This window comes from Zonotrichia albicollis, chromosome 1 (assembly GCF_047830755.1).
Source record: "Zonotrichia albicollis isolate bZonAlb1 chromosome 1, bZonAlb1.hap1, whole genome shotgun sequence".
Taxonomy (NCBI): Eukaryota; Metazoa; Chordata; class Aves; order Passeriformes; family Passerellidae; genus Zonotrichia; species Zonotrichia albicollis.
Window position 1 is genome coordinate 4,380,842 of NC_133819.1, and position 25,913 is coordinate 4,406,754.

General features: G+C 46.3%; 1 protein-coding gene across 2 annotated transcripts in view; it reads right to left on the bottom strand.

Annotated features, from left to right (window-relative positions):
• PLCD1 (phospholipase C delta 1) overlaps positions 1–25,913 on the bottom strand; it is a 54,407-nt gene that overhangs the window by 21,778 nt on the left and 6,716 nt on the right. The window contains exons 1-4 of one of the 2 annotated variants that reach the window (XM_005491427.4): positions 23,818–24,383; positions 19,581–19,745; positions 6,731–6,959; positions 1,191–1,320 (exon numbers count right to left, since the gene is read on the bottom strand). In XM_005491427.4, coding sequence (XP_005491484.2) covers positions 1,191–1,320; positions 6,731–6,959; positions 19,581–19,745; positions 23,818–23,917 — 624 coding nt within the window. In that variant the 5' untranslated portion in view covers positions 23,918–24,383. Of the gene's footprint in view, positions 1–1,190; positions 1,321–6,730; positions 6,960–19,580; positions 19,746–23,817; positions 24,384–25,913 lie in introns of those variants that run through there. The other variant, XM_005491428.4, reaches the window with a different exon arrangement.

The following is a 25,913-nucleotide window of genomic DNA, read 5'->3' on the forward strand; positions in this document are numbered from 1 at the left end:
TTCATCTCCTATATGTGAGATGTATCCTTTGGGGTGAGGAGATTCACACCCTGCTCCCCACTGGCTTCACCTGCACAGACTGCAAAGGAAGTGTTGGCAACTCCTTCCAGTGGACACATGCAGCTCAACCAGGGGATTCCCAGCCTTATTTCCACTCTTCCAGGACCTCCCTGGGAATAAAGGATGGGATCCACCAGCCAGAGCAGACAGGACAACTGGAATATTTTGTGAGCTGAAATTCTTTAAGATCTGCTGATGACCTTCCCCCTGATTCCTGAAGAGTAGAGAGATGTCTAAAAAGCAAAGACAAGGAAATTTGGACCTCCTTTGGGGAAGGCTGCCTGCCCACATGGAGGAGCAGGAGAACTCCTGCCCAAAACCACCCACGTGTTTACCACTGATCAGAAAAAACCATTTCTGAAACTGCACACACATTAATTCAAATCCTGCTTCAGACAGGATGGAAGTTTGGAAATTATCCAGATGTTTTTATCTCACCTCAGCAGGATGGATTCTCTAGAGAGAAACCCAAAGCTTAACAACTGAGAAATTTTCATCCCTTTCTTATCTTTTGATAGGCTCAGCCAATAAGCTGAATCTTGCGAATTTAGAAGTGTACATCCCTGACCAGATTAAATGTGCCTTGGGAGTATTAAATCAATCAGACTAGTCCAGGTTTGGGTGCAATGTTGTGTATCTATCATGAATCTGGAAAGTTTTTTTTCCTAATTTGTACTGTATTTTTTGTTTGTTTGTTTGTTTATATCTGACATTTTGCAGCCCTCTCCTCTGAGAAGGTGGGGATCTGGGTTCACAATTGTAACCAAACAACATTCAGCCAGACTTAAGCACTGACATGCAGCTGTGGCACACAAGACTCCTAAGACCCTTGGGACTTCAACTTTGTTTCCCCTTTTCTTGCACTATTCATGTTTGCATCTCATTTTCTGCTTTGTGGCAAAATTTGACATTGATTATGAAGAAAGATCTTAACACCTCCTCATCAAAAGCATTGTGCTGGCCTAACTCAGTGGGAATCAATTATTCTGGGCAATAAATTACTGAGCACCAAAATCTGAGAGTCCTTCCTTGGTGCAAGCAAAGGAGCCAGGAGTTCACATTGAGGTGAAAGCTGTGGGACACCCTGACCTCACCAATGAGCAAACCCTGTTTCTGCTTGCTCCCATTACCTGGAAAATCTTCTTGGCATGGTAGTCATCCACTTCAATGTTCACTTCTTTCAGGAAGTCTTTGAGCTCCTTCAGGCTCATCTTGTTGTCCTTGTTTTTGTCAGCTTTGCGCAGGCAGGTGTGAATCCAGCTGCAGGGGGATGTAAGGAAACCTGTCCAGGTCACTGCCTAGCCTGAACACCCAAACACCTTCTGCTGCACATGGCAGGGGGGAAATCCTCTTTAAAGGCTCTGAGCCACCTCTCCAGCTGCTGTAAATCACCCTGAGCAGCTGCCACCACCTCACCTCCTGCTCCCACAGAGCACAATGGAGCCTTGGCAGGAGGAAAATGTGCTGGGATACAACTGATGGTGACCTGGGAGAAGCTTTTCACCATCTGGCCAAGGCTGGAGCAGCTCTCTTTACCCTGTAGGAGTTCCTGGCCACAGCCAGAAACAGTTTGATTTCTCTTTTATGACAGAACGTACATTCTGCTCCAGACGGTTAAAAAGGGGATAAAGGAAAGAATGAAAAGAGCTCCCAAGAGAAGCTTGGTAAACTCATTGTCATGGATTTGCTCAATATTCGGTGTGTCATGGTGAACACTGAACTCCAGAAGAAGTATCAATAATAATTTTTGAACTCATCATCAGCATATTTTTAGGGATTTCTACCAATATCTCCTAAGAATTTGTTGTGAGTGGAATCCAACCAAACTTTGTGGGTCTTGCCTTCTTCCCCAGCTGAAATGCACAGGGTTTGTCACTGTGCTGCACTGTGATAATATTTCATAACAGCTTGGGCTTTAATCACTTTAGTGAATCTATGAATCAGGAGTAACTGCTATAAGAATGATCTTCTTAATGTGATGTCAGATATTTTGAACTGAGATTTCTATTTTCTTTCAGTCTCTAAAATCATGTCAGACAGTTGAGACACACTGCAGTTTTAAACACCAAAAAAAAATTCCTGCTTTTTGCATCATGGAACTGTCTGTCTAATCTGTTTTACTGTCAAATAAGAAAGGTCATCCAGAAAAATATCTGCTTTTCAACAGGAAAAATAATGATCAAAGTAAGAATCTGATCTCCAATAACAACCTTCCATGTCTCACATAGGAAACAATGCTTCCAAATTCCAGAAAAACTTCCAAAAAAATGCCCATTCTGAATGCTAATCAGAGTAAAGCTCAGGATCAGCCAAACCAGCTGAGGCATATAGTGCTGTAACATTTAAACTGGGCCTTTAAAATGACCCCAGAAAAGGGCATTAACAGCCTTAGGGGCTGTAAACATAACCCTGAAACAGTGTTTGCCAGAGCTACCCTGCACTGAAGTATTTCCTAGTGATGGAGATATCTGTAAACTGTTAGTGAGCATTGTTTGTCTCATGGAAACTTGAACTTTCTGACTTTAAAAATCTTGGCAGGTGCTAAGCAATGACCTCACCCCACATCCGTCTCAGCCTGGTAATATTAATATTCCTCTTCTTTAGACATGGAAACCAAAATAAAGAGAGGCTGCATTTCCCAGGGACACTCCAGAGCCCTGAACCAGGGTCTGATTCTTCCCAGAAAACCCAGTTTGAGTCATGAAGCTGCCATGAGCAGAGGATGCTGTGCTGGGAGCTCACCACACCCACCCCGGGGTGCAGAACAACCCCTTGTTGAAGATTGCAATGCAAGATGTTTTCAATTATGTATGGCAGATTACCTTTGTCAAGTGGGCAGTTTGCCTTATCTCTCTCTGAGTGACCACAATCACACCTCCCTCGGGAGGGGACATTGCTGATAACAGCTATTGAATGTCACTGCATGGCTGATAAGAACTACAGCATTCCATTGGGAGATGTGAGCCCAGAGGGAGGAGCCAAGCATTCCTACCCAGATATAATCCAGAGGTTTTTGAGACACCAGCACGGCTTCTCCACTGGATTCCCCAGAGGAACAGCAGCTGCCTCTTCTTCCACAGGATCTTCAGAGGAAGAATACATCCTTCTCTACAGGATCCCTGCTCCAGCAGAACTACCCCTGACACTGCAGGAGGGCTGAGCCACAATTCCAATGGGACTGCCACCAACACCCTGACCCACAGGGTGTCAGGTTGGGTTCTGACTCTGTCAGTGTTGTTCTAGTGTACTGCATTGCTTATTTTATGCTTTTATTTTTTTTCTTTTCCCTATTAAAGAACTGTTATTTCCTGCTCCCATATTTTTTGCCTGAGAGCCTCTTAATTTAAAATTTATAGCATTTTGGAGGGGTGGGGTTTACATTCTCCATATCAGGGGAGGCTCCTGCCTTCCTTAGCAGACTCCTGTCTTTCCAAACCGAGACATCCTTCCACCAGCTCTGCTCCAGACAGGGTCTGTCACACTGACACGAGACTGTCAGAATGTCACACCTGACCCTGCACCTCAGGTCCTCTTCCCAACCCTCCCTAAAAACAACAGGCAGGAGGAAAACCCATCTCTGGTGAACAAGAGGAAATCCAGCCTGCCACAGCCAGAGGTGAGCAGGAGGGGTGTATAGAAACTACTCTTCTGAGCATAGAAATTACTGGTTTTGTGCTGACCACTGCAAAAAAACCCCACATTTCTTTAAGAGTCTGCATCATTTCCTCTGATAATGGGCACCCAGAGGTCATGCATGTACTCAAAGTCCTCTCTGGTAGGCAAAATGTGGGCAGTAAATGCATCTGCAAGAGAGTATGCCCATGTCCTACCTGTTTATGGAGGATGTTTTTCTCTTAGATGCCTTTCCAGGAGGCTGAGAAATGCAGGAGGGAAATAAGAGAGCCCAGGAAAAGCCCAGGCACACACAGTGGGTCCTCTTGCTGCAAGGGCAAGCAGCAAAGAGAGAAAAAGGAGGGTACAGACAACTGAAATCTCAGTAAACAGCAGCATTCTGCCCCCAAAACACCCAAACTCCCCATCCATCTGCATCCCCTCAGCTTTGGGAGAGCTTGGAGGAGCTGGATGAACAAAACACTTCAACTAGAAGTCCTCTCTTCTGGTACAAACACCATTTTCCAGCCCTGGCTGTGGTCATTCTTTTCACCCTGTGCCCCTCTGTGGGGCTGAGTGCACTGGGCAGCAGCTGCTCCCATTTCTGTGGGAAAGCTTCTCCCATTTTTGTGCATCCAGGGAGAGCCTCTGGTTCTTAAAGGCTGTGCCAGCTCCAGGGCTACCAGCTTTCTCTCAGTTCCAGTCATCCCTCTCTGGTTTCTATCTGGCAGATATCCCATGAGTGTGCTCAGAACAGAAATGCTGCAGAACTTCTGGTAATTGCTTTCAAACCAGAAGAAAAGCTCACACATAAACCCCAGAACCGAAGCAGACAGTGCCACCCTGCTCAAATGAAAAGTCCTCTGTGTTTTCTGGTCTGAAGCCTTCCCTGCACACATACCTGCAATATTTGCTAAACTACCCATGCCAGCCTGCTGCAAGGTTGAATCTGAGGCTTATTAGAACAGAGCTCTGTGTATGAGAACATCAGACATGCTCATCAAGCATGTGGGAGTTTTATCTGTGTAGGAACATAGGACTGGAAAAATACATAAGACACTGATCCCAGCCCCTTCTATCACAGGCAACTCCACTGAATTCCAAACTGAATGAGGCCCATCTGAAACTAGCGGAGTTTTTTGCTTTCAATCCTTGTTTTTAAAAACTTGCACATTCCTTACTTGTTTTGCAAGGGTTTGGGAGGCTGAAAAAGATACCCTGCAGGGCAACTCTCCAGTAATGGGGGACAGGCAGGGGACACCACACATCTCATGCCCTGACTCTTCCCCTCTGTGCTCACAGATGCTGAGAACACTCCTGAGGTTTAAGGAAGATCTGAGCAAGCCCACGCTGCCAAGCAAACCCAGTGAAGGCAGACTAAATTTAAAATCCCAGGCTTTAATTAAACATCATCAAATTTCAAATGAGAAATCATGCTGTTCTGTAATTCCAGGTTACGTTAAATGGCCTGAGACAAGCCCAGATTGGAAGCCAGCACTGCACAGTAATTACTCTTCCAGAAATATGGTTTGCCTACCCACCCTATTTAGCTTCAATTCTGCTTTCCAAAGACAGAAAGACACTTTTCCATGCTGGAAATTTACAGCTTTCTTCCTTTGCAAATGTCATTGTTATTTCCCCCCACTTAAAAAATCTTGTCTCTTCTTACAGGCAAGTTTTTCAGCAATATATTTAACTTGATATGCTCCAGGGACAACTTTCTGTAGCCCAGATTTTCCCCTGCACACTGTGGGGTGGCTGAGGAGTGACCTTACAGCCCAGAGCTTGAAAAACCATCCAAACAAAAGACACTCATAATGCAGGAGATAAACAGGACATCCCAGGCACATCAGAACTAATGGAGTCTGATTCCTTTAAGTGAACAGCACTGTGGCTGTGAAAATGCTTCTCAGGCTTCAGAGAATCCAGAGAAGAGTAAAGCCTGATGAAAGCTCAGCATTTATGCACCATCTCCCTCTTCATCAGTGCATTATTACCCAGCAGAGAACCCACATGGAGTGAAGACTTAACTGAGGGCAACATTCCTGGTGCCTTCTCAGACTTGAGCTCCAGCTTTGTGATTTTTCCCAGCTGAGGATTTTGCATCTCCCCTCCTCTCTGATGTTTGGTGTCAAACAAGCCATGAAGCCCAAGCAGCTTTCTCTCCCCAAGAGTGGTATCTGTTTTCCTCTCTGATAGCTGAATATCTCCCTTTGGGAAGCTTAAAGGAACCTAATATTTTACCATTACTGTATCTCTATCAAATCAGGGTGAAATCAGCCAACAGGTTCAGATGTCATGGTCAGAGTCTCCACAGGGACTGAAGAAAATCCACCCAAAAATTCCACCCACAGATATCCTCTCTTTATACATGAGACCTCTGCTTGCAAAGCAACTTATTGAGTGAAATGCAGCCTCAGGGAGAATTCCCTGTGAATTCAACAGAGCCAGGATTTCACCCAATAACAACCCTCTCTCCATTTCATAATGAATTCACTCTCCTTTCCTGCTCTGTGCCTTTTCCTTTCTGCTCTCTGCATTGTCACTAGAGCAACTGCAGATTTTTTCAGGGCAAAACTTCCTCCCATGCTGCGGCTAATAAGGAGTAATTTCACTCAAGTCAGTGGAGCTACCCTGGAGTAAATTTGGCAGTGAGAAGAGGAGAATCAGTTCCCTCTCCTTGTATTACTGAGAAACACAGTAAACAGTGAGGGCTTTTCATGCCTTGCCAAGAAGTGCCTGTCCTGGAGTTTACTGCATTGCAAGTGAAACAGACCCCTGAAGAACACAAAAAAATAATGATTGTTTTATCTGGAGCTCCATGAAAGAGGGAATTCTTCGCTTAAGGAGCCACATTAAGCCTGACTCCACTCTTACTGGTATCATTGTAAAACAGGGGGGAAAAGCACTGGAAACCAGGGAGCTTGCCTGGGTGCAAAATCAATGCAAGAGAAAACCCAGAATAGGGAAAAAAGGAGGTTAGTCTACTATCCCCACCCACATGGAAAGACAAGTGCATCTTTGTCCGTGATTAATCACTTTATAAGGCAAAGGATACTGTTGGAGTTTCTGTTTCTGGTTCATGGAGTTGCTGTGGGCTATGATTTTCCCAAGGCCAGCAATCCAGTGGTTGGCATCATCCTCTGAGCTCGCAATGAGGTCTAGGTTTTTCCTCTGGTCTTTGAAGATGATGGAAAAGCAGCGATACTCTGGGACATCCTTGGCGTACTTTTCCATCCCTTCTGTTTTATGGCCTGACCTCACATCCCGGATATCTTCAATGGAGACTGTGGAAAGAAAGCAGAGCCTGCTGTCAGCAGGGGTTCACTCAGCCTTATCTCTCCTTGGTGAGGGATATCAAAAAAATGACTCTTTCTCCTTTTCATGAAGCCTCTGGAGGTTCCCTTCCTCTCCTCCCCCTTCCCCAAGCTTTGGTACTAAAGAAAACTCAACTCAAAAGGGCCAGAAAGAGCAAGAAATATTAAAAAGAAAATCTCTTTCCCTATGTTCTTTATTTAATAAAGACACAGAATATGCCATAGGTGCCATGCTGTGATGTCCTCTTTATGAGCCACAAATCACGGCCAAGAGTTTGGTTCCAAGTCCTTGGAGCATCCCTGACTTGAGCATCCCTTGACTCATTCCCCCTGAGAACGGGGAGGGTGGAGCTGTGCCTCCCTGTGAGCATCACCCCACAGGAAAATCCTAAAAGCACTGAATGCTTTGGGTTGCAAGGGACCTTAAAGACCAACCCCTGAAATGGACAGAGATGCCTTCCACAAGACCAGGTTGCTCCAAGCCCCATCCAGCTGGCCCTGAACAATTCCAGGAATGAGAAGTCCACAGTCCCTCTGGACAAAATAAGAGGTGACTTCAATAAGAGGAGGATAAGGAACAAACTGTCCTTCTTTAGGTTGCAAAAGTAGTGAGAAGGTAAAATTTAAGATCCCATCCATTCCTCTCAGTCACGGTCGTGCAAATGAAGGAGGCAAAGACCAAAGTTTCACAGCAGTCTGGTGTCACCCATACTCCATCCTGACCTCTGTCAAGGGTAGAATTTATCCTCCTTGGTGTAAGAAATCAAAACACTCTTTTCAAGATCATCCTTCCCCACTTCCATCTCTGCCCTTCAGCTGGTGGAAATGAACCCTGAAGTTGCTCCAATCTTGCTAAGTGCACAAACAAGGCAATCCAGAACGAGTAGTGCATGACAAGACTTTTATTAAACAAATGCAAGTAACAAGAGAAAGCCCTAAAAATGCTCTTGAGAGCAATCAGAGCCCTCAAACTGGGCTGAAATCAGGTGAGCTCCCAGCAGCACCCACAGCCTCTTTTGTCTTTCATGGGCCACTTCATACAACACTGGCACAGGTTGCCCTGAGTTGTGGATGCCCCATCCCTGAAGTATTCAAGGCCCTGTTAGATGGGGCTTGGAGCAACCTGAGCTGAAGCTTTGTTAAAAAACAGTGCATGAGTATGAAATACCCCCAAAGTTTAGCTGAATAGGAGAAAATTGCCTTTAAACATCCATCTCACCATTAAAATGCCCAGTTTATTCAAAGTCAACACTGTAGAAAGACCCAACTCAGTAACCACCTGCACATTTTTGGCATAGCTGCCTTGGGATTATTCAAAATTCATCAGATGCTCATTAGAGGTTTGAAAACTTTCCTTGTTTTCCCAGAGCAGTCATGATAATGCTCAGCTGCTTGGGGGGGAAAAACTGCAACAAACCATCAAAAATTTCAGTCTTCAAAAATCAGTGACTTTCCAAAAGCAACACTTCACATTTGCTTCAAGTTCTCACCAGATGCTGGGGGGGGGGTCAAACACCTTCCAGAGCACTTTGCTGGTTTGGTTCCTATACAAGAACACACCAGGAGCTCCCTGGAGCTGGAAAAGCTCTTCCCTGACAATTATGAGCTGTTATCTCTGTGTGGTCTTTGATTATCCCTTTGCAAAGGCCAACAGTTGATCAGCTGAGGGGAAGGGAGGAAAAGGTTGGGTTGGGATGGGCTGCTGTGGAATTATGATATCTGGCCAATTTACCTCTGAGTGAAAGTTTATGGGTTTGAGTACTAAAACCAGATTAAAAAGGGCTGCAATTCCCCCACAGCTGGGCCTTCCTGGTGATCTTGCCCTTTAACCAGGACATTAATCAAATTATAGTGGTTGTGCCTAAGGTGGAACTTCACCTTTAATGTAAAGCATCTTATTATGTTTGGCCAGATTCAGTTCCATCAAAAAGTCTAAAGTTTATTTAGGTTTATTTTACAGCCAGTGGGAAATAAAACAGCTTTTGGAACACAGCTGTTCTGTCCTATTCAAACAAAAAATTCAGGATAAGTTATACCCTTAATCCATGGCTACAGTGGACCCTTGACCAGAAAGGAAGTGCAATCTGGGCATCTCATATACAGACTGTCCTTAAATGTGGGATTCTCCTCCTCTCCAGATCTCTTGTGCTTATGGCAGTGAAGTGGGAAGGATCATCCTGTTATTCCTCTCCACCTGCCAGCTGCTCACCACTGCTTGGCTCACAAGAGTTATTGTCCTGCAGAATGGCTCCTCAGTCTGCTTGTGCAATCAGCCCCTAAACTTGCGGCTGGCAACAGCCTCCTGTTTCCAAGACCAGAAAATCTGATGTTAAATATTGGAAATTTAGAATGGATTCTTTGGAAACCATTACGTGGCTGCATGAATCCACTGGAAAAGAGAGCTGTGTGGGAGGAAAAAAAAGATTGAAAACCTGTGTCTGGAAGGGCTGCCTTGATCTTTTCAGAGGATGATGGAGATAAAGGAGCTGCTCAGTACAGAAAGGGTACAAGGAAGGCTGAAGAGCACGACTGGTGTCTATTGTAGTCACACAAGAGAGAAGGAGAGAAACTATCACCACAGGAACTGTTAAAAAGCAGGGTAAGGAAGGACACTTTTTATAGATTTCCATAGCTTGGTTGTGTGTACTGTTTTTATCTATCAATAAAAAAGCTGAAGCCAAAGGACTCAGCCCAAGCCATCTGCTAAAGTTATCTCTTTTCTGGAAAATCTTAACCCAGCATGAGTACTTTATCAGCTGCTCCCAGGCAGTGACTGTACTCTATTAGGAGTCCCAAACTGTGTATCTGCAAGGAGAAATCAAAAATAACTGGGGCACAGAGATGTTTCACAGCAGAGGAGCACTCCCAGCAAACAGCCATCAATCACAGCTCCCTGCAGCCTCCCTGCTCCTTCCCCATCACGCCACAGCGGGGAGATAACCACAAGCAGAAGAGAATTTGGAAAGTTTGCATCTCCTTCGGAGTGTTTGCGTCTGCTGAGGAGGTGGTTTGTAGAGAGCCCAAAAGATGATGCACAGCACAAGGCAGCCTGTGTTCCTCCTGACCTCCAGACACCAACTCACACAGGTTACATCCTGGTCAGCCTTCCTGGCTGCTCTGGATGCTGCTCACACAGCCAGAGGCTCCCCACTGACACGGATGTACAGCAGCCTTCCCTGGAGCCAGTGGAATTCCTCCTGTCTGAACCACTCTCAGATAGATGTTGAGAACTTTCTTTCTAACCCTCTTTTCAGTTTTCATCACTGGCTCCTGCTCTTGTGCTTCTCCCTTGCTGATTTTCAGCCCAGCACCCTTCTCCTCTTTTACTCCTGGCAGGGATGACTCAGGCCCTCAGGACTCTTTTGACAGCCCATGGTATTTTCAAGCAACCAACATGTAAATTTTGGGTATCTCTCTTGATTTGGATTTCTCTCCTCATGGCTTTCAAGGAGCTTGGTGTTACATTTGCAAACACATCTCTTCATGCAGAAGGAACACCTCTTAAAAGAAATCAGCTGAATGATCTTTAAGGGTCCTTCCAACTCAAGCAACTCTATGATTCTGGTGCAGAAGTGCCAGAAGGATGAGCTTGACAACACTCCTAATGATGAAAGCACTTGTCAGAGAGGAGCCCTGGCCTCTCCATCTCTTCTCTCATCACCGCTCCACAACTGAAATGTCCAGACCGTGCTGGGAGCATGAGCAGTAAACTCTTTACTAGTCCTAAGGAATAAAGGGAAAGGAGGAATGAAGGAGACAACAACTCCTTTGTTTTCCTCCTGCTTGATAGGCCTTTGAGATGAGACATTTTGTCAAGAGTATTTGTCAAGAGAGAAAGTAAGAAATTGAACCTGCACCACCTGCAAACTACTGAGCACGTGAAGGACAAGGAGTGGCAGGTGTTTCTCCTTTCTTGTGCCTTTGCTGATGAAGGGAAGAGGAGGGTCACTGTGTGGGCACTGCCAAAACAGCCTCCCTTGATTTAGTCCAAGAACGCCTCAGATCCCTTCCTTATCCCATCCCCTGTCAGTGACAGGCGACCTGTGCCATGTGGCATTCAGTCACATTGAATTAATCCATCCCACTCTAATTAGCTCAGTAAGTCACTTCTGTTTACTGTCAAGAAATGCAGATGAGAAACGTGCTCAGCGCTGCAGAACCTGCAGACCATCCTGCACATCTACAGAGAGGCCAGACCCTCACCAGCTGCACCTCAGCTCAGCTTCTTGTGAGGAGCAGATGAAAGCTGACCCCAGGACCATCCTGCAGAGACATTCCATGGATTTCACAGCACCTGAGCGTGCCCTGTGTGCTGCCCCTCACTCCGGTTTCACCCCAGCAGAAGCCTCTCAGATTCTCTGCTGATCAGAGTGACTCTGAGATATGTACAAGCTTCTTTTTCCCAGCCCAGCAGTCAAAGGAGGAGTCAGGACTTTTCGGTTCTCCTTCTCAAGGTTGTTTATTGTTTCTTATCTATAAAACTCTTTCTCCAGCTTGCCACAGGTCTGTCTAGCAGGTCGGGTTGAGGCACACTGACTGCCCTCAGTGCAATGTTATCCTTTTATACTAAAAACTACATGTACATTATTTACCATAACTTCCCAATACCTATCACCTATGTTAGACAGTGAGCTTCTACTCTAAACCAATCTAAAAGTGCCAACATCACTCAGAAGATGGAGGCCAAGAAGAAGAAGGAAAAAGGACAAGGCACGCCCAAACTCCTCCATCTTGGGACCCCAATCCCCCATTCTAAAAACCTCAACAATCTATTTTTCACTCTGTGACAAATTCACTATCATTCTGCTTAAACTCTCTTGACTTGTAATTCTTCATATAAAGGTTGGTAATTGTTTTTTCCAAGGGCTAAATCAAAGGCAGAGGGCTCTTGCGCTCTGTGCCAAGGTCTCTGAGCCGCCCTGACAGAGGCTCAAGTCCTCCAGGGCAGTCAGAGGAATTTCCTGGGTTCTGACAAGAGCTGTTCAGCTGATTTTGCTTTCGCCAGGGGTGGCTGATGCTAATGGCCACACAAAGCTGGGATCAGGGCCTGCAGCTGGGATCAGGACCTTTGTGAGCAGCAGGAGCTGGAGCACTGTCAGTCCCCCAGGCTGGGAATACCAAAGGATATCCATCACCCTGATCCCTGAGGGATACTTTAACACCATGGCTCAGGGTGGGTTCAGCATGAGCCCTGCTGTGGTAATGTTCCTCACTCAGGGCTCACCAAATGTGGTGGTGTTCACAGGGGTCCCATAATGAGGGAAGAGATGAGAATCTTGACTCCATGTTTCAGAAAGCTGATTTATTATTTTATGATATATATTATATTAAAAGAAAATTATATATTAGAACTACACTAAAGGAATAGAATAAAGGATTTCATCAGAAGGCTAGTAAGGAATGGAAAGAATGGAACGATGATCAAATCCTGTGACTGCTCCCAGCCTCGACACAGGTGGCTGTCATTGGTCATCAAGTAAAAACAATTTCACATGCTGGGTAAACAATTCTCCAAATCACATTCCAAAGCAGCAAAACATAGAGAAGCTGAAGCCTCTCAGCTTCTCAGAAGAAAAGATCCTAATGAAAGGATTTTTCATAAAATATGTCTGTGACAATGCCCTCCCAGCCATTGCTCTTTCATCTCCCTGTGTGTGAGTTGTGGCAGGTCCCAGCTGCTGATTCCCCATCCATTTCCTTCTCCCCTTCACAGACATGCTCAGCAGCTTGTTCTGACTCGAGATCTGCTGCACAGCAGCCTGCCCTCACTGCTGGAGTGTGTTTACCAGCTGACAACCAGTGATGCAATGCACATGCAATTTTACAGGTTGTTTGGAAATACCCTTTCATATAAGGTCTTTACCCAGCTTTTCAGTCTGCCTGTCATGACTTGGGGCACTAAAGCAAAGAGAATGATCTCTATTTACATTCCTTCCACACAACCAGGGCCCTGCAAACTATTTTGGTGACTGGTTCCTACTTGCCCTGCCATCACAGCACTGCTAAATTTGGATCTGAGGCTCTCAACACTTCTGCCTTTGCATTTAACATATGCAAGGGAGAATAAGGTCAATATTTGTCAGCCTGTGATGAAAACTGTCCCAGCAATGCCTGCGGTGGCCTGATTGAAAACTCAATCGAAGAAACAGCAGCTCTGCATCTGAAATGATGTGGTTGATGGCTTGAGTGATTCTGATAAAAACTGATGGGACCCACAGACAGTTTTGTTTTCACAGCTGACGGCCGCCTTGCATAACACACTGGCATCAGCCAATATTTTTCCAGGGATAAATACCTGTCTGACCACAAAAGCAATGATTCCTCAAGGAGCTGCAGTTGGTGCAGCCAGCTACCTGCTGTGTGCACACAGGTTGCCGAGAGTTTCTGTTGACTTTAGACACTTATCAGGAACAATTTCAAGCTTTTGCTGTGTGACTCCAGCAAACACAAATTACACAATTATTACATCCTTCCTGTTCTTCTGCAAGTGAGTTCAGGACATTAATTCAATGGAGACAATAATTTATTCTTCTACAAAAGTGGTATGATATGTTCACTGCATGGTATTTTAAGGATATTCATAGATTTCCCAGCAAGCCAAAAGCAAAGGAGGAAGTTTTCTGCTGAACACTGGTACTAGGCTATAAACATAAACCTTCTGTACTATGTTTAAACCAAGCAAAAAATATCCTATAACTGTGCCAGAAACCAGAGGAACAGAAGCAAATGCTGTGCATTTTTAATAGGGAGACTAACTAATCATCAGATCAAAAACTAACTAATCATCAGATCAAAAGATCTATTTCATGACTTTAAGTAATAATACAGTCATCACTTGCAACACTCAGCGGTCCAACCAAGTTTAGCTCACCTCCCAAAACCAATTACTTTAATCAAAAAACAGAAAAAGAAATAACCCAACATTAGAAGTTCTTACGTAAAGCTTTTGGCCAGAAAGGGAAACATTTCATCTACAACTCCTGACGTTCTCTCCTGACTTCATTGCTCGTGACTCAACAGCACAGCCCCAGTGAATCATCCCTGCTCCAGTGTGTGAAGCTTTTCATGGAAAACATCACCTCCTGGGCCTCCAGGAGAGACACAGTGCAGGAGGTACCAAAGCCCCACCTCTGGGGCCCACTGCAGCACCCCTAAACCTAACAGACTCATTCAGCCTTTTCCTTCTGCCTCTGAACACTCTGTTTCTCCACTAGCTGCTCAACAGGATGATTCACTGGAAAGTTTTCAACCATTCCCACAAATCCCCAAGTTGAGAGAGTTTTTAAAGGGATTGAGTCTGGCTTAAATGAGCTCACACTAGGGATTACAGCTGGTTTAAGAAAATGCTTTCAAAAATCAATTTCACTGAAAGCAGCAAGTGCCTTTTTGCTCCTTTTACTTTTTTTCACCTACATGAGATCTGGTATTTGACCACAGCTAAATTAGACAGTGCTTGTGACAGGCTATCCTCCCTCACACCACAGTGATCTGCCTCAGAATGAACTGTTTTCCAGCTCCCTCACATAAATCTTTTCTTTGCCCCCAAAACTGTTAATCCAGCCACTTTAACTCTGTTTCTGGAGGCCAGGGAGAAAGCACTGTGAAAGCCTCATGGGCCAAAGAAGCCTCCACCCTCCCATGGCCCTACACATCAGTTGGGATAACGGGAGCAGCAGTGTGTGTGTGGGTCTGGTTGTAGCTCAGCCACAGAAAGGAACAACCTGTGGTGAAAAATGGATTTTTAAAGGTGATTTTGAGCTGCCCTTGGTACCCAGCACTCCTAGAGGCAACCAGAGAGTACACACAGGGCACAACATGCTTGCTGGAAAACTGGCTTAAGATGCTTCAAGGGCTTTTGAGGGGGAGGGAAAAAGATTGCCCTGGGGCCTAAATGGAACATACTGAAAAATAAGGAATTATTTACAATAAGGAGAAAATGGATTATTCTACCAGATCAGAAACCATTTTGGAAGGACAGCTTGTCCCCAAAGGGGGATGCAGCTATGAAGACAGCATCTAATTTAAATTCCCAGTTGTTTAAAATAAAGACAACAGAGGAAGGTACTGCTTGTACCCCATGTATCTGATCCAGGCAACATCTGTTCCCGTCACAACCCTGATAAGTGGGGTTTTTTGAACTTCAAACATCTGAGATTCTCCTGTCTAACCCTGGCAGTCCCCAGCTTTATCTACTGTACTCCATCACACAATGGTTTACAAATAGCTTTTCCACATGCTCATAAGAATAACAACAGGAATAACAAGAAATTATCCAAACAAAAAAAACCCATAACCCTTAGATTACCCAGACTTTCCTCCTCTGAGGTGCATCCACTGCTGTCAGTAATGCTGCAGATAAGATTAAACCTGCTGCTAAACCTCCCAGTTTCCATTCTGCTCATCCTTTTTTCCATCCTGAAAAGGGAATTTATCTGCAGCTTTGGAAGGGCTTTGTCCTGGAGAGCAAAGTCAGTGTCTGTTAGCAAGGAAGGGTGACCCTCTGCAGCGACTCACCCTGATTTTGGGTCTCAAATCGTGATCCTGCACTCCTCCTCTGCTGTGACAGCCATCACTGGACCAAGGGAGAAGAAAAATGGGGTGACAGAGCCTGCCAGATGCCACAGCACGAGCCAGGGGTAACCCACCCTGCACCTGGACCCAGAGCAGCCTGAAGTCAAAAGCTCCAGAATGAAACCCAAACACAGCAATCACTCTGAAAGCTCATGAATGGAAGGTCTCAGAGGATCAATAAAAGAGAAAGGCAAGGAGAAACATGACCAGAAGGTTGAGGGAAGTGATTTTGTCCCTCTCCTCTGCTCTCATGATCAGCACCTGCAGCACTGCAGCTCCAGGGCCTCCAAGGATGTGAAACTGCTGGAGCAAGCCCAGAGGACACCACAAATGAAGATATTCCACAAAGCTGCTCCAAGGGCTGGACCCTCTGCTCTGGAGACAGGCTGGGGGAGCTGGGGGCGCTCAAGCTGAAGAGAAGCTCCAGGAAACATCAGAGCTCCTCCCAGGGCCTTCAGGAGATCTGGGGAGGGACTTTTGTCAAAGGGCCTGGAGTGAAGGGAAACAGGGGAAGGTTTCACACTGCCAAAAGGCAGGTTTAGATTAGCTACAAGGCAGGGATTCCTTACAGTGAGGGTGGTGAGGCCCTGGCACAGGCTGCCCACAGAAACCATGGCTTCCCATCCCGGGAAATGGTCAAGTCCCTTCCAACCCAAACCATTCTATGATTTTATGGAAATGGACCTCTTTGATGTCATGGGTTAGGACTTTTTCGGAGAACTTTTTACTCATCTCTCTCATTGACTTCCAGGCTCAGATGTGTTCAGAGCACCTGCAGGTATCCCTCCACCCCTGCCAAGAGCTTGGCACCACAGTGTGGCAATGCTGGCAGCGTCCAGCTACCAAAGTGCATCAGAGTGCTGTAAATCCACACCCCCTCAGGCTGTGCTCAGAGCCTGTGGGAACCCAGGGAATTCCTCTGGCTGCCCTGGAGAATGTGAGACTCTGTCAGGGGGCTCAGAGACCTTGGCACAGAGCCCAAGACCCCTGTGCCCTTGATTTAGCCCTTGGAAAATACAATTACCAACCTTAGATGAAGGATTACAAGCCATGAAAGTTTAAGTAGAATGACAGTGAATTTATCATGGGGTGAAAAATAGATTTTTGGGGTATTTAGAATGGGGGTTCAGGGGGCAAGATGGAGGGATCTGGGAGTGTCCAGCCTTTCTCCTTCTTCTTCTTGGCCTCCATCTTCTGCTATGATGGTGGCACTTACAGATTGGTTTAGAGCATAAGCTCACTGTCTAACATAGGGGATAGGTATTGGAAAGTGATTGTAAATATTGTACATGTAGTTTTTAGTATAAAGACATAACACTGCCCCAAGGGCAGGCAGAGTGCCTGGAACTGTCCTGCTGGAAGGACCTCGGCAGGGCAGGAGAAAGAATTTTATAGATAAGAAACAATAAACAACCTTGAGACTGAGAAATGAAGAGCTCTGACTCCTTCTTTGAGCACTGGGCTGGGAAAAGAGACTTTCTGATGTATCTCAGGGTCACTCTGAGCAGCTACAGACCCCAAGAAGAGCCCACTCAAAGGATTTATCTCACTCTTCTTTGTAAAACAACCCCAGTTGCAGCTCTTCTCCATGCCAGGTCCACAGCCATGGATCCACCAGGGCTCCTCCAGGCAAACATCAGAATACCTGGAGCCACAGCCCAAGGATCCCTCCCATTCACTTCCAAGGACTGGGTCGGGGTCAGGACTGTTCCTGTAGGGGCTCTCAGACCCCATAATTTGGAAACTGCTGGCTCAGAGCACAGGAAAGGGAGCTCTGAAAGTCATTCTTCTCAACTCACGCCTTTATTTGATTTAGAGTGAGATATATTAGCAAGATAAATTATATAGAGAAAGATATATAGTATGTGGCAAAGGACTTTGGTTTTATATGGGACAGAGCTCAGCAGAGCAGGGAGCAAACATCCACTGAGGACTTTCTGTTTGCTGTTGTTGTGATGGGTTATTGCCCTGGGGACCTGAAGAGCCCAGCTGAGCTCAGGACCCCACCAGGCTGAGACCCAAACACCCAGGAGGGGACAGCCTGCAGCCCAAAGCCTCAGGAGAGGTCTCACTGCAGCCTTCCCCTTGTGTAAAAAAGGAGCCACAGAGTCTTTTTACAAGGGCAGATAGTGATGGACAAGGGGGAACTGTCTTAAACTAAAAAAGGAGAGATTTAGATGAGATGTTAGAATGAAATTCTTTACTCAGAGTGTGACAAGACATTGGAACAAGTTGCTCAAGGAAGCTGTGGATGCCCCATTCCTGGAAATGTCCAAGGCCAGGCTGGATGGGGCTTGGAGCAACCTGGTCCAGGTGTCCTTGCCCATGGCAGGGAGTTGGAACTCCCTGATCCATGATCTTTAATGTCCCTTTCAGCCCAAACCTTTCTGATTCTATGATCCAAAGCCTTTTACAGTTAGAGGGAAGAGAACAAAAATGTGTGGAGAAGGATGCACAGAGGTGCCCAAGGTCATGTGAGAAAATTCTGGTTACAAACCAAACATATTTTACCCTGTTACTTTACTCCTCCTACTGGAAATCTTATCACTGCTTGTGGGAGGAAGGGAGGTACTTTGAAAGACCCACCCTTCATTTAGTTAATTGTGATCATTACAAAAAAAATACCTGTGTCATTAACATATTTCAACATGCCATAAAGCATCTTCCATGTTGCTGATTTATCTCCTGGATTTAAAACATCACAATGATTAGTGAAATAAGAGAGAAAAAAAAGTCAGAAAATATAGAGAAATGTGTCAGAAAAACATGGAATGAAAAGTTAAAAAAAAGATATAAACAGACACACCCTGCCTGATTCCACTTTGACTGCACAATTGGGTTCAACTGGGGTCCCAGTTATGGTGCCAAGCTGGGTGCTGCTGGAACAGAATGGTTCTTCCTGTGCCATATAATGGTGATTGTAGTATCTGGACTTTTTATAATAGGGCAGATCCTGGGTTTCTAAGATAAGGATGAGAATAGGCTGTCCTTCCCAGCGACATCTCCTGTCAGCCCTTGGATTTCCACATCTCTGCTGTTCCCTTTTGAGGCTGAAATGCCAATTTTTCCCTGGGGCTGCAGGCAGGAAAGGAGCAGCAGCCACACACCACACCACAAGTGCTCACACTGAGCATCAGGGCTCAGGCACCTGAGTGACCTGAAAAATTTGGGAAGGAAACAAGGCAGGCAGGGCTGCTGAGACCAGCAGAGCCCACCCCAGAACCACCTGAGGCTGCAGCATCCGAGCTTGGGCAATGTGACCATTCCTGACATGGCAGATTCCTCCTGGCTGTCCCAGGGGTGACAGCATCACTCAGTGTGTGTGTGTCACAGGAGGAATGAGGGACCTGCTCCCATTGCTCCTGTGGCAGTTCCAGTTCTGGATTTCTCTGAGTCTGGATTGAAGGCACTTGAGACAATTGTTCATGTTCAGACTCAAATGTTTATTATTCCTTATCGGTAAAACAGTCTCACAACCATGAGTTTGGCAGCAAGGCACAAAATGGCCAACAATCTTTTCTTACAAGGTCTTTTAAGACTAAACTATCCAATTAAGAACTGACACCTGGACTATTTTCCCTTTTTAACCCAATAACTGATCCCACAGAGCTGCAATGGGGACTTTTCTGCCCAATTACAAAATGCCACCCAAACCCATGGAGAAGGAGGAAGAAGAAGCATGAAGAAGAAACCCAGGATGATACCCTGTGCCCTTCATCTTGCTGCCATCCACAACACACTAAAAATCCCAAAACCTAAATTTCTCACCAAGTGACACACCTACACTGCTCTCTATAATCTGTTGCACACTTTTTGGATTCTAGTCTTTTCTGGAGTTTGGGAAACTTTCTCCATGAGTGAGGGTCAGAGTCAGTGCTGCTCTGGGGGTCAGGGCACCCCAGAGCAGACACAGAAATATTCCCAGTGCCCTGGGTTTCCATATGCTCCAAACCCTCCCTCCACACCACATAATGGTCCTGGTTCACCCCAGGCACCTCTGAGAAAGCAAACTTTACTCACAGATCTGTGACTCTGGGGATCTCAGCACCTTCTTTGACTCCTGCCATATGGTTTTGCAGTCCTCCTGGAGCTTATAGAACCGCTCCTTTCTCCAGGAGCTTGACTTCACTTTTAGCAGCTGGCTGCCTTTCAGGAGGAACTTCAGGTCCTTGTCATCTTTGAGGCCTGTGGAGAAACAAAAGCGGGAATGTTTTAAGAGACAGCTCAAGAAATGATGCTCAAAGAGTTTTCCCTTCCACAAGGGCAGCCAGGTCTGGGGAGGAGAGCAGAGCAGAGACCTATAAATCCTCCACACCATTTCATGATCACAAAAGAGGCTGAAGCCTTGTGTGCTTCTCAGACTGCGTCTGAATACTTTGTGTTGTAATTCTCAGGTGTTTTACAAAGGTAAAATACTGTTAGGATGCAAAAAAACTACAACAAAACCAACAACAGAGAAGTAAAAGCACAGAAAGGAAAATTGCATAACTTGTAACTGGAATGCTGTCAGGAACTTTCAAGTGATTTCAGATCTCTTCTGCAACAAAATTTCCTTTGCGGAAACAGGAATACACAAAGATATCTCTCATCCTGCTCTGGCAAGCAGTGCCTTCCTATCCATGTGGGAATTCTGCAGATCAGATGAAGCTTAGTTTGGTGACAGGCAGCAGCAGATCACTAAGACAGCAGTAAGGAGTAGCCAGGATCTCCTCATTGCTCAACCATCCAAAGGGTCTTTGTCTTTCTTACACTACGAGGCCAATGCAATGTCAAGTAATAACAACCAAACCTTCTGGTTGTGGGAACTTCAGATTTCACAACTTAGCCTAGATTTAGGAAGGCACTTGAGACATCTAGAGAGGAAACAGACACCTACTGAGACTCTGAAAACAGATTTGACATTCTACATGGTTTTGAGCGTCCCAGCAGTGCATGACTTCCACATACCTAAATACCTTGGAGAATCTGTCCCTCCAACCAACCATTAATTACAGATCTGAAGCATGCAGGCTGAGAAGGGAGAGAGCATGGAACACAAGCAACACATCCTGGGCTGTCTGCAACAGGCACCTTGCAGCTCTGTGGCACTGCATGAGAGGCTGGCTCAGAGCTGGTGAAGCAGCATTTCACTCTGCATAGCTGACCATGCACATCCCAACTCAGAGGAAACTTCTCTTACCTCACCTTGACAGTGCAGGGAGCCACTTGGATACCTGACACTCAACTCCAGGGACATTCCTCAGTATTACACAAACATAATGTAGAGTCTCACAAATAACATTTTTTCAGTGCAGTGTCCCCTGTGACACTGGGCTGGTTCTTCTCTGGGAGACACAGATGCTTTGAAACACTGGATTTTAAACAAGGCAAGACAAGAAACTACCAGGCATCACTTCAGGCCTGCTTGGAAAACAAAACCCTGATATCCAAGTGGCCAAATTCCAGTCTCCTGACATTCCATACAGGAAACTGAAGTGCCAGGTGCTGCAAAGCACCAGCGTGGGTCATGGTGGCAGCAGCAAAAACCAGCACTGTGAGTTTGTAACTGGGATACACTGGCCTAAAGCGAGCATTTTAGGCTGTGAGTTTGTAACTGGGATACACTGGCCTAAAGAGAGCACTTTAGTCTGCCAAAGCCTGAGATTTACATCAGAGGTAAATATTAGGGGTGTCCATTGTCCACTTTGTGAGCAGCTCACACCGTTTATAGGTTTTGCAGAGCTCAAGGAGCACACCCAGAGCTGAGCCAGGCTGAAACATCCAGAGTTGAAAGCATCAGAACAGAAGCTGGAGATCCTGCAAAGGTGGCTCTGGCCTCTCTCCTCAAAGTTAAAACAGACATCTCATTAAATGTCTTTCCTGCTTTCCTGCACTCCTTGGCTCCCCAGCTCATGAGTGGTCTGGAGGTTCCTAAGAGGGGAATTTTAATGATTCCTCCACAGAAAACCTCAGAAAAAATTAATGGAGAGAAGGAAAAAATCTGAATCCTGCAAAGCACAGAAGGGTGACAAGGTGAGGCCAGCTATGAGACCTGGGACAGCATTCCCAGGGGTTGATGAGAGGCCAGATCATCTGGAGGAAGGACACACACCACAACAGCTTCACAGGTTCTTGGTCTCCTGAGCTGGCTTAGAGCTCTGCTCTAAGGCAAAGGTTCTCCAAGTGCACAGCCTGCAGCTCATTAACATCCCTGGAGAGGAAACCAACTTCTCCCTTCTCCATATTCACCCACATATCTATCCCTGCTCCCAGCTCAATTCCTTCTTTTTCTTCAGATTCCAACCACTCTCAGTCATTACAGGACTAGGAGGAGGACAAGTCATCCTGTTGTGGCATGACAAGGAGAGCAGGAAACCCACCAAATCCTTTGGATGCTGATGTTTGCAAGTGTGGAATGAGGAATCCATTTAACCAGGGCATGTTTTATTCCACAGACCCTGTGTGCAGCATCTGTAATGTGTCCTGCTACCAGGACATCCCAAAGAGCTGCACCAATGCAATAAACACAAATCTGGATGGGCAAAGGTGGAGGCCAAGAGCAGATTCCTCTCCTCCAGGCTTGAACCACAGAGTTCAGACACAAGCTGGAGCTCAGAGCCCTTCATCCTGTTCAGCAGCACAGCTCAGTCAGTGTAATAGCATGGTCAAAACTCCTCTTCTTCTTCCCCAGTGCTTCAGGCTCTGCCTCCCATGCCCAAGCAAGCACTGGCACTGACTCTTTCCTTGGGTGAGTCACTTAACTTCTGTGTTCCTACCTGCTTTTTGTTGGGCCATAGTGCAGCATAAGACACTCTGATCTGCTGATACCACAAACACACCCTGATGTGTCAGTGGGACATTACTCTCAGCTGGTTATTTAAACTGCTTTCCAGTAAAAAAAAAACCACCAAACACACCACCTTTTCCCAGCAGAAACCTGAAGATTTCTTCCTAATAACCCCATGGAGAATCATGGAATGGTTTGGGTTGGAATGAAGCTTACAGGTCATCCCATTCTACCCCTCTGCCATGGGCAGGGACACTTCCACTAGACCAGACTGCTCAAAGCCTGAAGCTGAGGAGGTTTGTGGTCCAGAGCTCCATCTCACAGCAATGAAAATCAGACTCATACATATTGTACACATGCATCATGTAAAAGTTAAGAACACTGTGCAGCAGGACAGGGATATTGACTCCCAAATATATAACAGCACTTAGCAGGAGAAGCACAATCTCTGCACTGAAATAGACATGCAAATCCTGCCTGAAGCATGTGGCAAGACTGTGTCTTGCTTAGCATCCTCTGTAAAATACCAAATACACACTTAGCATGCAAAATTCCAGAGCGCCTTTCAAGGGTCAGGACGCCCCTAGTTACAAAACATCAATCACACACTTTCTGAACAGAATATATTCAGCACACAGTGATGTTCACAGCAAAAATCATGTTTGGCCAAGGTAGGAGTGCCTTGAGCACACACAGCACCACAATAACCATCGTGTTGATACACTGCACTAGGAAGCTTCAGCCACTGAGATATCAGAAATGTTAACCTTTGGCTTATGTAGCTCAGGTTTACAGCAAGCAGGAAGCCCAATAAAACAATAGCTGTCATGCTAGGAGCTCACTGAGGAGCTCCTTAGGATGGCAGTGTTAATCTGTCAGTGCAACAACTGTATTGTTGCACTGTTCTCACAAATCTGCTGATCTGATAGAACTTAATTATAGTTGCTATAAAACAAGTCTCCTCCTGCCTGCTTACAGACCAGATTTAACTCAAGTTTGCTAGTTTAAAAGGACAGAAAGCCCTTCTTATAAAATCTAAGGAACTCGGTGAGTAAATGGCTATTTCCCACTTGCATCCACTCGGGCTGTGCCTCCGGAGAGCAGGAACCAGCAGTGAGTTCATAGCCAGGCACACACAAGTTATGAAACTCCCCGGGTTTCCTCTTTCATCGGCAGCCTCTGCCTGCTTCCCTGCGCTCTTACAGCAACGAGGGTTGAAACCGGGCAGGAGAATGGCACTGCCCTCCCCAAACACCCTCAATCAGTGCAGAAACCCAAGAGATTTGAGAACGGAGCCTTTGCCCATATTTTGATGCCTCCAACGAAGCTGTTCACACATCTGGCGTGTGGTTACAAGCAAACGAAAACAAAGGAAACCTTGGGAATTTAAAAATAACGCTGGATTTTGGGCGGAGCACTAAACTGCGCAGGGAAGCGAGAAGGGAAGCGGCTGCCGGGTGTGCCCACGCTGTCCCTGTCCCTGTCCCTTACCCAGCCTGATGCCATTCAGCGCGGCCACTCTGCGGCTCTGCTCCAGCAGGATGTTCTCCTGGGACGCGGTGCGCTTGGGCTGCCTGCAGATGCACTGCATGATCCAGCCTGGGGCTCGGCGGCCGTCGGGAGGGCTGGGGGGGCCGTGCCACCCCTGCGGGGGTCCCTGCTCATCCAGGAGCTCCGGCGGTGTCACACGGGGCTCCGAGGAGCGGCCAGCGGGACAGCGGCAGCGCGGGCGGGCAGGGCAGGGCAGAGTCCGGCTGGGGGTGGGACCGGGTGAGTCTCTCCTCCTGCTGCACACGCTGGATGCAAACTCAAGCCGAGGAGCCTGCCGGCAGCTGCCCAGGTATGGGGAACAAGTTTTCCACCAGCGGGATTTTACGCATCTTTTCCAGAGGGTGGAGAAATCGCGGATATTGTTTGCGGCTCCTAATCAGTGCCGTGGGCTTGTCAGCGTGTGCTGCCCGCAGCGAGCCTGGCTCCACCTTTCTCTTCTGAGCAGCTGCCCAGCACTGAATGGGTGCCCGAAACACCTCCTGGCCAGGGCACACGGGACCCAAACGATGCTCGGAAACTGAGTTTTAATCCTCTTCCTTTTCCACCAACGAAAGAGTGGTTTCCTAAGAGTGCGGAGAGTGCCTTCTCTGCCACCGATTTCCTGTGTGTGACTTGGGTGAGTCACTGACCCCACATTTCTGCATAGCTTTGGGTTTATTATTGTCATTCAGATTTGCCCTGCACTCTGGTATAGGAATAAGCCTCCTCAGGGATTTAACAAGTGACTGATTACACAGAATCATGGAATAATTCAGGTTGGAATGAACCTCTGGGGCTCTCTTGTTCAACCATCCATTCAAAGTGAAGTCAACTTCAAAGTTAGACCTGGTTGCTTGCAGCCTTGTCCAGGTGAGTTTGGATATCTCTAGGGACAGAGACTCCAAAACCAATTCGGATACCCACACAAGAGCTCAGATGTTTTCAGAAAAATTTCTGTGTTATGACCAGTATAAATTTCCTTTGCTGAAACTCACAGCCATTCCCCATTGTCCTGGCAATGGCTGGGGCTAAAATCCATTTCTCCCCTAGCCATGACCTTTTCTGAAGGGAAAAACAGCAGCTATACATGCACACTTTGTGACAGACTGGGTTTTTTTCTTTTTCTTTTTGGTCTTCTTCTTTTTTTCTTTTTTTTTTTCTTTTTGTCATTGCCTTTGCAAGCTGCTGCTGTAAAGGTGAAGGTACTGCAGCGACATGGGTCAAACAAGGCTGAATGTTCCTTACTGCAGAATCAGTGCATATCCAATAAACTTGATATCAAACCATACTGTTTTAGCCACTGTTTTCAACCTAAATGAAGGCTCCCCATCACCAGCCCCTCATCACAGTCAGTATAGGTTTTATAAACATCTCTGTTCCTGGTGTCTGTCAATCCAGACGTCTTCCCCTTCTTTCTTAGCAGTTTGAAGAAAGCCCTACCAGCCCTCAGGGAAGCACAGAGCACTGGGTTGTTTGACCAGCACAAGGACAGGGTCAGAGCCATTAATCACTGCCATACACCACAGGTGAGAGACTCTCAGGGGACAAGACAGAGCCATTGCAGGGCCTTGAACAGCAGTACATCTAATAACTCTTTATTTACACACAGCCATTGCAGATCACAGACAGCAAAGGAGAATAAAGGCAGTTTCTGGATGGGACATTGCTGAACATGTTAGCCAGATTGTCAGTGGGTGTTTGGGAAACACTTCCAGCCTTTCTGGGTCCCCTGCACAGACAGGGGCTGGATGTCAGAGCTGTAATCTCCATAGCACTCCCCTGGGAGCTAGGAGCTTTGTTTTGCCCTGGCAAGGAGGTGAGCACCATGATGTAATGGCTAGATGATATTTATTAGCTATCAGTCTCTGAGCACATCCATATTTCACATTGTGCACTTTGGAGAGGACTGATCTAATTAAAGGAGGGGGGAAGTCTCCTGTAATTGCCTTAGCAAAACAATTTTCTTCCATGCACCAGCTCTCCTGTCCAGCAGCAACCAGCATCCCATAGGGACTGATCTGGGAACACGCAGAGCCCCTGTGCTTCACTTTCTCATT